The 15694-nt window shown below is 35.7% G+C and overlaps 1 protein-coding gene across 1 annotated transcript in view; it reads right to left on the bottom strand.

Annotated features, from left to right (window-relative positions):
* Nucleotides 1-15694, bottom strand: part of LOC137402208 (importin-5-like) — a 55466-nt gene that overhangs the window by 19642 nt on the left and 20130 nt on the right. The window contains exons 7-15 of the mRNA XM_068088703.1: nucleotides 14338-14523; nucleotides 13985-14057; nucleotides 12628-12799; nucleotides 11311-11407; nucleotides 9177-9326; nucleotides 6952-7076; nucleotides 6156-6262; nucleotides 4713-4807; nucleotides 2124-2240 (exon numbers count right to left, since the gene is read on the bottom strand). Of these exons, the coding sequence (XP_067944804.1) occupies nucleotides 2124-2240; nucleotides 4713-4807; nucleotides 6156-6262; nucleotides 6952-7076; nucleotides 9177-9326; nucleotides 11311-11407; nucleotides 12628-12799; nucleotides 13985-14057; nucleotides 14338-14523 (1122 nt within the window). The remainder of the gene's footprint in view (nucleotides 1-2123; nucleotides 2241-4712; nucleotides 4808-6155; nucleotides 6263-6951; nucleotides 7077-9176; nucleotides 9327-11310; nucleotides 11408-12627; nucleotides 12800-13984; nucleotides 14058-14337; nucleotides 14524-15694) is intronic.

The following is a 15694-nucleotide window of genomic DNA, read 5'->3' as shown; positions in this document are numbered from 1 at the left end:
TAAATGCCATCCCTTGTACACAGGGACCCTTTACTCAAGTAGACCTGGCTAGTGCTGCGTAGCAATGGTAGGTAGAACACAACTCCCAAAAATTCATGCGGTTTGTCTCATTTTGCGGTATTTGTTGGTGTGTAAACCGAACCGTATGTTTTTGGGAGTTGTTCTCTCAATATCGGTATGCGGTACGGTATCGGTTTAAACAGGTGCGGTCTCGGTATACAGTTGGTGCCCAAAACCGCCCAGCCTTACCTTAATAACATAAAACAGGATTCCAGAAAAAAGTTCTTAAAGCAATTTTTGTACTATAATTTTGTTACAAAAATTGCAACAAAGTTTGATTAGCCCAACAGATGGTCTCTAAAATTTCATATTGGTCAACCAATGACAACAAATAATTCAATGCTCAGTGTACACTCATAAAATTAATTATAAACAACAGCCACACTCATGCGAGAAAAAACACTCACACAGCTACAGTAAAAATCAAGCGCTATCTCAATTAAAAAGTAAGACAATCCATTTTTGGCCATTTGAGAAATATTTTCAGATTGGCTACTAAAAATTCTTGCCGTCTAAGACTTTTTGGCAACTATTCATGCCTGTTTACAGTAAATAAATAACACGATGATAATAATCACAAGATAAAAAACTTTTTATTCATAAAACTTCACATATAATACCTATTAATTCAAAATACATTAAAAAAATAAACGGAAATTTTATTTTAGTTCAGCGTATTTTACTCGTTCCGTTCAGTGTTTCACTAGGCATTTTATCGCACATTTAACGAGAGCAGCTTCAATTGATGTGGCTGATGACCTGTGGCCATGCAGGTTTATTTCATTAATCACTTCACCATTTTTAGTGTGAAGTTTATTAATGAAATAATGTTAAGTGAATGCATATGAAAGTAAATGAATTTTTTCATTCACCAAAATTTGATTGAAGGATGTTGTGAACTACATCTGTCAAATACATAAATTTAACAATTACAGTGGTGTGCATAAACTTGGAATCACATTGTTTTGTTCACTCTATATCGAATGGATCTTCCATTTGCTTTCTATTTTCCCGCCAATTATGATGCCATGCCAGATATTATATATCAATCTGATCAGCAGAAGATGTGCTTTCAAACAATGCATTGATTGATTTAACACAATCATTTCTGAGTGATTTATATTAATCCTATTAAACAGATTAGCAATTTTATCTGGTCTTGTAAGTTGGTAAACAGCATGCCTTGACGGTGTCAGATGGTGATCAAGAACAAGGGCTGGCCAATAAAATACTAATGCTCAGCTCAAGACACCTTACCAGTCCTTCTGAAGACCAACAATAACCCAACGGCCCTTTTCAGGGTCACCAATTTGTATAAAAGAGTTTGTTTGTATCCTATTTTATCAATTTTCACTAACAACATTCATAGCCTCCAATAAGTCTGCCTTTCGGTAGATCCACCCCCAGCGATAAAAATCTGAGAATATTTTCGAATATTTGGCATCATCTTGTTCTTCAGAATTTTCCCTTTCAAATGATATATATATTGATGGGGTTGAGGCACTTAACTCCAAAGAATTTCTTAGACAACAGCATATAAACATACATATTTGAAGATTTAACTGGTGATTCCAAGTTTATGCACACCACTGTATGTGCAAATTTCTCTTCCGTTTTTAGTTAAGATTTTTTTGAGCCATAAGTCACAACAAAAGATGGATAAATTCTGAACTTTTGACCTACGCCAAAAATTTCTGCATCAAAACATCTGCGCCAAAAAGTCGCATTACAAAATCGGCGTGGTTTACTGTTGATGTATGAGATTTCAGATGGGAAAACTGTAAAACTGTTGCCTGGTGTGGCCCTACCTTCGCAGTAATATAACAACATCCTGTTACAACAGTTCATTGAATGGAAGGCTGGGGAAATGTCTTTGATGATTGGGACTAGCCATTAACATGGAGATACCCAAGGGTATCCATGAATACCCTAGGTGCTGAAGAGACTGGATTGCATGTCACTGGGTGTTGAGAGAAACACAGTGAAAATGAGCAGATGGTACATAACTATTATACAACTAAATGCAGTATCTCACGACTGGCACCTGCTGATAGTAGTCTCACCTCTGGTTTGATGCCTGCAGCCTTCAGGACAGGTGGCATGACCATTGGTAGAAATTGTGCAAACTCTTGTCCAAGAATCTTACACATCCTAGCCCAAGCTGAGATCAGGTAGGATACCTGTTGCAAAATAGACATTTCCATGGTAATATATCGTAACAGACATTTCCATGGTAATATATTGTAACAGACACATCTATGGTAGTATATCAAACAGAAACATCTATGGTAGTATATCGTAACAGAAACATCTATGGTAGTATATCATAACAGAAACAGACACATCTATGGCAGTATATCGTAAAAGACACATCTATGGTAATATATCGTAACAGACCCATCTATGGTAGTACATGTATATCGTAACAGTCTGTTAGAAAACAGGCTAGGCACACCTAAAAGCTTCATCCAGAGGTCAAAGTTGTTGGCTACAAATCCTCGACTATAAAAGTGCTTGAAAAAATTAGAAATGTATGTCGACAAGGTTCACTGACACTCTGGCGAAAATGGAGTCACTTAGAAATGGAAAAAAATGTCACAAAATGGAAAAACTTAGGATCAAAGTCAAATGTTGCTCCTGTTTTATTTTGTATGCTGGAAAATGAGGAAATTCTAAGATGTGAAGTAAACGTGCCTTTGCTGTTTATATTTTCCTTCTCCTACGATTTTTCATGTCACTGATCTGTTGCATTTTTTTGCTGTTTCATTATTAATTTCTGCAATTTTTGTCATTGCATCTTAATCTTTAATGTTTTGACGTTTTAACCCTTTGACCAGTGACCAAAAACAACCGAAACTCATGTAATTAATTTTCGAAAATTCAATAAAATCGATATTTTATGAACATGCATAGCTCAAGTCTTAAATTTATTTCTATGAACAAAATTTTTTGTACATATACATTCATTCATATATCTACTACTCAAAAAAAATTACAACCATGTGCAATTGTCCCTGTATGAAATGCTTGGAAACATTTTTTTTCGGTAGAGTCAAACGCTATAACGTAGCCGTGCGAGCCACCATAACGATCGTTTTCTATGCATATTCCAAGTATATTAAAAGTCCAAAAAGTTTACATCACTTCTATCATTTGAATCATTTTTATTCTGATCAGAAAAAAAATCACTAACGATCACAGGATAAAATAATCTTTTATTTTACCATTTTGAAAGTCGAGCCGATGTTGACTGGTTTTTCCAACTTTTAATCTTTTCCAAGGAATCGCGATTTGTTTAGCTTTTAGCACAAAGCAACGCCTCTCAATCGTTTCATATTGTAAATCATCGACCGATATCTTGTTGATGATATTTAAAACTTACAGTGTTCATATCCTTTGTTTAACGTTACTAGGCGACAGCTTTATAAACGTCTAACGAAATAGACATAAATGTCGTTTCCCCACGCAACCGGTAAATGACATTCTGGTCGTTTCCCCCGCCAAAGGGTTAAGAGCAAAACATACGGAACGTTTACATTTGTTTTCTTTTACAATCATCATAAATAGAAAATCTTTCATTAAAATTAAACACGATCTATATCTATCCGTTTTTATTTATAGTATGCAGTATACAGTACAGTTTATGGTGAAAAATGTAAAATACCGAAGTTGATTTCTCGCCTTGGAATGCATTAAAATTTACTGATATTCATTCTAATGGGAAAAATTGTTTCGGATCTCCAACAACTCGGTTTTCGAAGAGAGGTTCCACTGTATGTTGCTAAAATATATACGCCGCTGAAAGTTATGAAATTTTAAATTTACAGTGGTTTGAAAACATTTACCATTGTTTTATTTATTTTTAACTTAGTTGTCCCTCACAAAACATTTCCTCATGATATGAAGTTGAAAAGTTGTTTGACAAAGTTGAAAAACCTTTAGTTGTTTTTATTTTTTATTTTTCAATTTATTTCAACTACACAAAACACTTCTCTCATGGTATGTAGTTTGAAAGTTAGAATAGCAAATGTTGTTATACATTAAATAGAAATCAATTTTTTGTGCAAAGACTTTTATTCCCCGGGCAACGCCGGGTAGCACAGCTAGTATACATATGAATCTGTGTTTGTTTTTGCGTCTTTGTCTTTTTTAAACTGTGTCCAGTTATAGCAATTAAAAATCTGAATAGCACTAGATTTGAGGCGACGAACTTAACCATTAAGCTGCGCATAATACAATGGACTCATCGGGTGAATAGTCATTACCTTGGTTAAGCTACTCGCTTGCTTGATTGCTTGATTGATCGTTATGCATAACAATTGTTAAGCTGGCTCAAAAGGCGGGTATTGTTTTAGTAAAGATCTAGCTTTCTAGGAAAGTTACTCAAATTCATTAGATAATTATTCTATGACACGTGCAACGCCAGGCATTCAGCTAGATAAATACAAGGTCAAGCATTGTAAAAAAGCATGTACTGTGATGACGAATATAAACGAGAGTAATTTAATAACCAGTAAATCCAGCTGGCCTAACATTAGATGGCCCGCCACCAAATGAGTTTCAAACCTACAGTATTTCCTGCTGTCCGTCTTATTTACAATAATGTTGAAAAATCCTATTTAATGGCCCATAGCCTGAGTGTCACTGATTACCTGAGGATCATCATCGGCTATGTCTGCTGCCCCTGTCTGTGAGGCAAGCAATAGTTTCATCACCTGCTCACAGTCTTGACTAAACTTCTCCCTACCTGAAGAAATGAGCAGGACAATTCAACAAACAACACAGCATATCGAGAACAAGCAGCCTATTTTCAACTAAAACACCTAAAACTGGGTCTATCGTATCGCACAACTTTCTTTTTCATTTGACAAAAAACTTTTGTACAACTTTTATTGACAAATAATAAAATAAATTTTTTATTACATGACGAAAAAAAGAAGAAATAAATCAGGAATAATTGAGTAAGTTGAACAAACGTGCTTTAAAAGTGCTTTAATCTAATAGTAATGCGAAAGAGTTGGGAAAGTGATATGAAGGTTGTAGTAACAGAAAGTTCACAAACTAAAACATATGATGGTGTATATAGCATTTTGGTGTCACATAATAATTGACATAAATGTTATGACTGTATGACTGGCTAAAACATATTGAGTTCTCCAACAAGCCAGAGTACCAGCATGTATGCCTACAGACATCATGACACAATACACTCGAGTCAGGTGATAAGAAAGGGCAAGAGTTTAAAATAGCAAGAAACTGTCATCATAAGCTAAGGATTTATGAGGGCTTGTTTGCTGAGACATGCATACGGACTGTATATACTAAACAGGCCGTATAAACTACAGGAGGTCCTCGGTTTACGACGGTCCCGACTTACACCGTTTCGCCGTTACGAAGCACCACTCCATAAAAAAAATATAAAAACATTAAAGTGTGTTTCCGACTTACACTGTTCTGCGTCGTAAAAATGTAACCAACAGCGAACTAGTTCCTCTCGCGCAGCAGACGAATACACTGTGAGGCGGCACTAGATGAGGAAGATAGTGTCACTTTGTTTCAGTGGTACGCCATATCGGTTGTGTCTCGCCGCTCTCTCACATGTTTGATTGTTTCTGTTAACGTTTTGCCCTTTGTTATGGCTCCAAAACGTAAGTCAGATGCCTCTGATGGTAGTGCATCAAAGAAAAGCCATCACTATGGAAATGCAATTAGACATTAAGCGCTCCAAAAACGCTAGTCAACCATAGGAATAAAATGAGAAATTGTTCTCTCTTTTTTTGAAATACTTCATGTGGTAAAGAGTTTTACCTTTAATTAACACTTTGTTATGTCATTTGATGCATTTCATTAAAGTACAAGGTACAATACTTTACAGAACAGGGTGTTTAAAGTACTTTCTTTATGGTGTTTCGACTTACACCAAGGTTTAAGAACGGATCAATGGTGTAAGTCGAAGACCCCCTGTATACAGTCTGTATATACTATACAGTCTGTAATTGTAGATACTAAACAGTTACATACTGTATCTACTATGTATAATAGATAAAACTATAATCTCTTGCAAGGAAGTTTTAAGCATGACGGAAAAGACTCACCAACAGCGAGCCCAATCAGGCTGACACATTCTATAGTTTTGCCTCTGAGTAGCTTTAGCTCCGGCTGGACAGCATTTTCTATAATTACCTTGAGGCATGGCATGAACCTGTACGAGATGGCCGGATTATGAACATATATAAGAGCATATCGAATTCATATTATATTAAAATATAAATTATATCACAATGCATAAATTAAGAAGCTTGCAAAAACATGTATCATTATGGTCCCTAACAATGAAGAGCGGTCAAGCGTAACCTCAGGAGGCCTTCCTGCATAACAGGCACCTGCTGTTTCTCGCCCTGAGATAACACATATGCAGAAAAGAATGAAAGTTTTTTCCAATTTTTTTATAAAATCTTCAACGATGGCAACATCTATACATAATTAAGTGAGTGAGCGCAATCATTTCAATACTGTCCACCATATAAATGGACTATTATATCAAAATTAATAAAAATTAAAATAATAGTTACCTTACCTTAGAGATTAAAACCAACACACTGATGTGCCAAGTGCAGGAAAGTTGGTATTCGGATGATCAGATACTAGAGTAGGTAGTATTACTACTAGTAATACTACCTACTCTAGTATCAGTAGTAATACTACCTACTCTTGTATCAGTAGTAATACTACCTACTCTAGTACCAGTAGTAATACTACCTACTCTAGTTTCAGTAGTAATACGGTGGTATTACTACTGATACTAGAGTAGGTAGTATTACTACTGATACTAGAGTAGGTAGTATTACTACTGATACTAGAGTAGGTAGATACATGTATGTAAAAGCTCACTGATCATAATACTGTATGAACTTGTCCTCCACCGAATCCGCCACAGTTGCCAAGGTTGTCACTATTTGCTCTAATACCAGTTTGTTTCCTTTCTGTATGAGCTCATTGAACTTATCCTGCAACACCTGCAACAGAAATCCAATCATATCCTTGTCTCCTTGTTTAAAGATGACCTTGCACAAACTTTTGTAGATTTGTAGATTTTATCAGAATGATACAATCTACCTAAATCTACAAAAAATTTGTTGATTGAGATAGATTTATATCTACCTAAATCTAAAAATTATGCAACTTGTAAATCTACAAATTACAAGAAAATTTACGAATTACGATTTGTAAAGCGTAACTTCGTTTTTTTGTTGTTGTAAGTTTTGGGTGTTTTTCATTAGCCACAATTGTTTTTTATGTTTAAGATGATCTGACTGCCAGGATGTTTCAAGATCAAAATCAACAAAACTTGATTGCGATTAGAACTCACAAACCAAGTGAAAGTGCGATTATGATGTCTATAGTTGCAAAGAGACTGACAGAATAGAAACGAGTATAACTATAAAAACGATAGCAACTCGACATGTACTTTTCTAAGTCTATTTTTTGTTTATTTTTAAAAACTTTCTTAATTAAACTATACATGTGATTTCATTTTTCAAAAAAATCACAATCATATTTCAGCTTGAGAATATTAGTAATATAAGAATGACACTTTATTGGAACATGAAAGCAGAAAAATGTCTTTCATAGTAGGTAGCGCATTTCCATATGTTGCTGGAAGCGTAAACAAGAAAGCAAAGTGCAATATATGCCTGAAAGAATTTACCTACTACCACAGCACATCATCATTAAGATATAATTTAACGAATTCTCATCCTACCCGCAGAAATCATGACCAGCTGTCCAAAACAATAACTACTACTATTGCTCCCTGCGAGTGACTATTCTCTAAAGCTGGCAATATTGTATGCAAGAAGAGGGCATCTCTTTATTCAGATAATGTGAATAAACTGTGCTGCCTCAACTCTTGGCTGACTAAATTATAGACCTTTATAGACTGTTTTCATACTCATAATAATTACTACATTGTAACTTCTGTACAATCTACATAACATGTACTCTTGTTAACAATAATTGTCTCAAATATAATTAATTTATATATAGCTGTATTAATTGTTTTTGAATATGCAGGTTTTTGCTAGATTAATTCTAAGATTAACTGGTTCAGACCAGTTATTAATCGCGATTAATTTGTATAATTGTTGTGCAGCTCTAAAAAATACCAATACTTTCTTATAAGCTCTATTAAAATTTTGTGTAAGTTTATCTTCAATCCGATGTAACACGAGCTAGTAACAGTGGTTAGTAGCCATTCCTTGTAAGATCACTTGAGCAGCTTGACATCTCGATGTCTGTAACATTTATTAATAAATTTGGCCTTTCAGCAAATGCAAGCGACTGGGCATTTGCTTTAAAATATGAAAAATGAAATTGTCATAATTTAGCTCTTTATTTCTCCCTTTGGAGTTTAGAAAATTTTTTGTGCATAGTAAACCACTTATCAACTGTGATTGCCAAAAAGTGCATAACGTATTTTTATTTTAGGTCATTGTCTTTTAAAGTCATTGTCATTTCAATGAAACATTGTCATTGTCAAGGTTTGACACGGAACAAAGCATTTTTGAAATTGTTCACCAAGAAATATACATACAAAAGCATGATCACACACATCTGTAACACTGCTCAATAAAAAAACCTTTTAGGACGTACAAACAAATAACATTCTAGCAAAGGTGCTACGCACCTTTGCTAGAATGTACGCATGTATCATGTACGCATGTATCATGTACGCAGTATGCGCAAAGGTGCTACGCACCTTCGCGCATACTGCGTACCGCGTACGCATGTATACACAAAGATAATAAACATACTCAAATGAAAATACTCATGTAAAAACCTAAAAATAAAGACAATCAATTCGAAAATGAATATAAAATAAATAGAAGCATAACCAATGGAAGCGACCAACTTTAAAAGTAGCACGAAAACAGCAAAAATCCTGAACATGCTAACTTGAACAAAAATGATGGGAAATCAGCAGCAAGAGTACTGAGCGAATCTAAACTACAACAGCTTTCAGTAATTGTCAATTAAAACACAAGGTTTTTACAAAAGCCTGTTGCATATGGCCACATATCTGTTACTTAACCATATGGGCAGGAGTATCCACTCACCTCCGCCAGTTTTTGTATGATACGATCGAGATATGGAGCGAGCACAACTTTAGGACATTCCTCGCAGAAGTTGACGAGAGCTGCGCCGGCGTGAGCTTGCACCCTTGGATTCTCCTTGTCATCGAGCACAAACAACAGGCCCTCGAGTACCTGGCAACATTGCAACTTGTACTACAGTCACTACACAATAGTAGCGCAGTAATGACTCGCTACTTCGCAGCTCACTTTTCGCAGTTTTAGTACTTTGCGGTTAAAAATTAAAAACAGAAAATTAGTTAATGAACATAAAAAAGATTAAAATACATAAATATATACATGTATATCTGCGGGCAAAGTTTGGATCCAAAGAAATTGATCAGAGGAATGGCACATCTATTAAATGCATAAGTGAACCAACTTTTCACATCTTTCATCATATACTTAATGAACAGCAATCCACAGATCACAACATTTAAGAGGCCTTTCAGTTGGTACCTCGCTTGGTAAAGCATTTATAGATTTTTATTAAACCGTTAATACTGACTTCTAAGATGACCGAAATAAGCGATGATAAATAATATGTAATTACTTATAGTAATCCCTCCCGATTAAAATTTCAATAAAAAAACTCATGAAAAAAACATTGAAAAGTTAAAATACACAAAGTACATTTACAGACATGTGACTTTCTTCTCACAATGAACCCAATTAATCACAAGTACGAATATTCAGACCAGATGAGGTCCAAACTATACCCATAATACATGTATGTAAGTGAATTCTTTAGCTTAAAATACTGGGACTAAAGTTGAAATATAAACTGAAAGTGAATCAAGATGATTTCAATTTACTGATGTATTATATAGGAAATAAATACAATATGTTTAAAAAGTGATTCAAGTGTCCTGGTGTTAAATTTTGGCTAATATATATGCTTTCAAAGCAAGTCTCTGCTTCGCGGATTTTCGCTTATGGTGGTGGAGGCCGGTCCCCATTAAGCATCCCCAGTGAGCGATTACTGCAGACCGGAACAAGACAATGAATGAGCACTGCTATTTAGGACTTGAAGACTATAATACTGACCTCCTGATGCTGCTATTTAGGACATGAAGACTACAATACTGACCTCCTGGTGCTGCTATTTAAGACTTGAAGACTACAATACTGACCTCCTGGTGCTGCTATTTAGGACTTGAAGACTATAATACTGACCTCCTGGTGCTCCTATTTAGGACATGAAGACTATAATACTGACCTCCTGGTGCTCCTATTTAGGACATGAAGACTACAATACTGACCTCCTGGTGCTGCTATTTAGGACTTGAAGACTATAATACTGACCTCTTGGTGCTGCTATTTAGGACATGAAGACTATAATACTGACCTCCTGGTGCTGCTATTTAGGACTTGACTATAATACTGACCTCCTGGTGCTGCTATTTAGGACTTGAAGACTATAATACTGACCTCCTGGTGCTGCTATTTAGGACATGAAGACTATAATACTGACCTCCTGATGCTGCTATTTAGGACTTGAAGACCATAATACTGACCTCTTGGTGCTGCTATTTAGGACATGAAGACTATAATACTGACCTCTTGGTGCTGCTATTTAGGACTTGAAGACTATAATACTGACCTCCTGGTGCTGCTATTTGGGACTTGAAGACCATAATACTGACCTCTTGGTGCTGCTATTTAGGACATGAAGACTATAATACTGACCTCTTGGTGCTGCTATTTAGGACTTGAACGCTATAATACTGACCTCCTGGTGCTGCTATTTAGGACTTGAAGACTATAATACTGACCTCTTGGTGCTGCTATTTAGGACTTGAAGACTACAATACTGACCTCCTGATGCTGCTATTTAGGACTTGAAGACTACAATACTGACCTCCTGGTGCTGCTATTTAGGACTTGAAGACTACAATACTGACCTCCTGGTGCTGCTATTTAGAACATGAAGACTATAATACTGACCTACTGGTGCTGTTATTTAGGACTTGAAGACCATAATACTGATCTCCTGGTGCTGCTATTTAGGACTTGAAGACTATAATACTGACCTCCTGGTGCTGCTATTTAGGACTTGAAGACTATAATACTGACCTACTGGTGCTGCTATTTAGGACTTGAGGACTATAATACTGACCTCCTGGTGAAACTTTTTCTGAAGGTGAGGACTAAAATCAGTAGACATCTGGCCGAGTGCATTGCAAGCTGCATAGCGTACTCTCGGGTGACTGTCTCTGCAGAAGACAGCAGATGGAACATTACAAGCATGCTACAGATAGAGTGAATGCTCTCATTGGTTTCTAAACTTCTGTTGTATGGTAGCCTGAACTACTGCTTTTATCTTATTTGCATGAACTGACATCACTGAATTTGGCTGCATGCAGTCTTGATGTGCAAACTGCTGGTATTTCCTTGTTATAAGTAGCTATTTCCATAATGCGACAAGTAGGTACTCCCATGATACGATACACGGGTATTTCCATGATATGATAAATGGGCATTTCCATGATATGATAAGTTAGTATTTCCATCATACAGAAACCAAAATTTACAATCCTAAAAGGAAATATTATTGCAACACCTGTAAATTATTATTATTATGCAACACCTGCAAATGACAGAAAAGTGAAATCTCAGACTTGAAAATCTATGAGGCTTCTGTAGCTCTGCAGATAATATAGTTTGCAGTTGAATGAGGGAGCTACTTGCCAGCATTGTCACAGCACATAAGAAACCAGTAACGAGTCTTTTTATGAGCCATGTGTGTCACAAACACCATTTGGCAACGAGTCAAAGTAAATTATAATTTACGTGTCTTATTTTTTTGTAGCATTTCAATAGCGTTGTAGCAAGAAAAGCAATTTTAATTCTGTAATGGATACCATTTGATATATTAAAATAGTTTTATTAAATATCACGTATACATAAATTATAGCTTGAAATTGAATCAAGTTTTCAAGCATTTTACCGAATCTTGCCTCATATTTCTGCAAAAACAAACCATGTTTTTATATCAATCTCAAAGTTTGTGTGTATATGTGTGTTTTGGTTTTTCCAGTTACAGCTATTAAAATTTAGGAATGAAATATCCGTTTCAAGCTGGATTTGATCTTGGAACCTCCCTTTCACCGGGCAAATATCTTAACAATTAAGCTCCGCAAGATGCATTGAATTCTGAGGAGATAAATGTCGCTGAAATACGCTGAAATGTGGATGAAAACACACATACTGCCCTGCACAACGTTCGTCATATAATACTTGCTCTCACAGCTCTTATTGGTAAGTACTCAAAGCACTTGCTTACTCAAATTAGCCATTGGCAATATGCCAGACTAGTGGCAGGAAACTACATTACCCGTCACTGTTTATAAGCTGTTTTTAATACCCATGAAACGCCTGGCATTCCGCTAGTTTCTTTATATAGTTGCTGCGAATAGTTGTTGGAAGGTCTCACCTAGTTAATGGAATAATACTATCGATGATTTGTTTAAGCATTAATGCCATCATCTTACTGCAGCCCTCTCCACACGCACTGATAGCCATGAGGGCAGCGTGGCGACACTTCCAGTCCTCAGACCGCAGCAGCGCCGGTACATTGGCCATGATGATCGGCAGCATGGTTTTACCTGCAAAGCACATCTATCATATGTTTATAATTATAGTTTATAGCTAGTCCCAATTATGGTTATACATTGAGGTCGACCACCAACCTCTCCCTTTCTTTCACTTTTTTACCAACAAATAGTCAAACCTTTAGATGTGATCTGTTTCATCTGTTAACGGCATCATATGCTGGAGCAAATACTTCCATAAGAGCAAACTGAGTTTCGTATAATTCTGATCATAGCCCAGAAACCTACATTCACTAATTAATAAATTACGTAGCATTAAAAACGCATGATATGAGCACTTACAGTAAAATCCTAATTGTTTCAGCGGTAAGCCCGAGGATTCCTTTTATTTTCAATCAGGTGCCCTGCGGGTGGGTGTTTAAGAAGCTGGTTTTCAGGAACCATTAAGGAGTTATGTTATCGTGTAGTTTTGAAACTAAATACTTTTAGTGACCTGGCGGGAGGCATGGAGAATATGCCTGCTAAGTTTGGATGAACTCGGACAACGATGTGGAAACTCATAGCGTGAACACAGACTAACAGACAGACAAACACAAATTAGACTTTAATAACATGACAAATTATATAATAATAAATAATATGACAAAACAAAATGACAAATTAGAATTTAATAATATAGATGTAAGAAAGACTAAATAAGGTAAGACTCCACGAGAGGTGATGCCTATCTGCACTTCGCTGTAAACTGAGAGAAGTTTGAAGGTTGAGGCGGTGATAGAGAGACTCAGTGTATCTCCATCTCTTAGACTGTCTAACTCTGACTAGGCAGTTTAAACCTCTTTATGTTTTATTATTTTCAAGCTTTCATTATGATTTCATTTTTATTTTGCCTTTTCACTCTTATTTCCAAAACTGCAACTTCTCCAGAAACTGTGATAGTCATAGATTGGAAATTCTTTCCGGTGTGGAGTCACATTTCAGTGGCTCCAATTTCAGTATTTTTTTGTACTTTGAAGGTTGGGATTCTCATAAATAATGGTTTTGGTTTGCCATACTGCGGTTGTACTCAAAGCAGCTCTGCAACAATATCTATGTGTTACAATGTACGCGTAATACTGTTACAGCTTCTGCTTGTCCTTACATTTTAACTGAGTTTAAACAATACCGGACACCATATTACAGTTTAGATGATAGACTGAAATCATTTCATGGAAAACAGGCATGGCCACCGCTACTAACCAATACCACAAGCTATCCTGTCCAGAGCTGACTCCGCTGCAACAGGATTTGTATCAGCCTCATCATCCTCTGGCTGCAACACAAGATACAATAGCAGATAGTTAGATCCCCGAGTAGCGAAGTTGTAGGTTGTTCCATGGTTACAAAAATAAACTGTTAAAACACTCTGGCTACAGAGTTGTCTACTCCCTAAACACAATAAGTACAAACATTAATTCTTTTGCAAAGGAAATAGCTCAACTTCCTTGAAGATTGCTTTGAATAATTTGTCACTGCTCAGGAAATCACGCAGAACTTTCAAACTAGTTATGAATAAAAACAAGAAACAATATGAACGGCCAATCGCAGCTGACCTCATCTTGTAATGACCAATCATCTTCCTCCTCTAGTTCACACATAAGCTGCAGAATGATGCCTATGATATGAGGGAGGTATTTGCTCTGTTTCCTGAGCATGGCTGATGCAGTCTCGGCAAGAGTGGTAACAATTTCCAAGGCTAGCTGCCTCCAAGAGTCCTCGAGATCCTTATTCGACATCACCTGTCACGATAATAATAATTATTATTATATTATGGTGAAAACCATACAGCCAGTAAGAACCATTCTATTTTTCATTGAAATGATAAGACATGCTGAGACTTTATTATGAGATAAAAGCTGCCGGAATCACAGGCTAACATTTAGTGATGTCATAGTTGACATCTTCACAAAGTAACAGCGGTAGAGACAGAGTTGTACAGCGTTAAAGCCGAACAGTTTCAAAACTGTCCACTAAGAAATATAAATATAAAACCGTGACCGTGCACAACTGTGGCACTAAATAAAACCTTGTAGTAATACGAGATAAGTATATGTACACCAATATAATAGCGATTAATAATAACAAATAATAATAATAACAAGAGTAATAATAACTTTAGCAGATATCTTATAAAAAACAATTAAAGATACAACGCATCTGATCACTTTATTTTTATGAAATAAATTGTCACAGATATGGAATAAGTTATTTTTGGTCTAAAATTTAGCATAACAGAAGGAAAATGTTAACTATTTTTGGTTTCTTTGTAGCAAAAGTCCAGAAGTGTGAAAACAGCTAGACGTATTTTGGCAATAATAAAAAACGTTTTTAAAAAATGTCAGGACCTTTTTGGAACTCATGATCAGAGTTTTCAACTTGTTTGACAAAACAATTCTACATCAATGACGAGAAAATACCTAAACCTGCAAAAAAATAACAAACCATGATAACTACATATATTCATAACTTTTGCCAAAATGATTTTGAACGCATATTGACAAATATTACGTATTTGGCAATATGCAACTATACCGCAACACATCAAAATATTGTGTTATACTCATTTCCTGTGATTTGTATACCAATTGTAACTTGACCAACTTCCAAACTCAGCGTTTCTAGAAAGTCCTTAAACCTAATTGTCAAATAAATTTTCTTGAAGCATAGAATTTTCACTCAGTAGAATGACACAAAAAGCCGAAAGCAGACAATTTCTAAATATTATAGTTTTAATAACCAGTCTGACAACATGAATTGTATGAATTGAAAACTTTAAGACGCTGCAATTACTTTATTGGTCAGGTAACTCCTACCTTACCTTAAAGACGAACTTACAAAAGTTTTTTTTGATAGAATTCATCAAAAGGTACCAGTATTTTTCTATCATTTGCGATTGTTTTTGAAGTTTCA

This window comes from Watersipora subatra, chromosome 8 (genome assembly GCF_963576615.1).
Source record: "Watersipora subatra chromosome 8, tzWatSuba1.1, whole genome shotgun sequence".
In the NCBI taxonomy this organism is placed as follows: domain Eukaryota; kingdom Metazoa; phylum Bryozoa; class Gymnolaemata; order Cheilostomatida; family Watersiporidae; genus Watersipora; species Watersipora subatra.
Note: the sequence above shows the minus strand (reverse complement) of the source record. Positions and strands in the feature narration are given on the sequence as shown.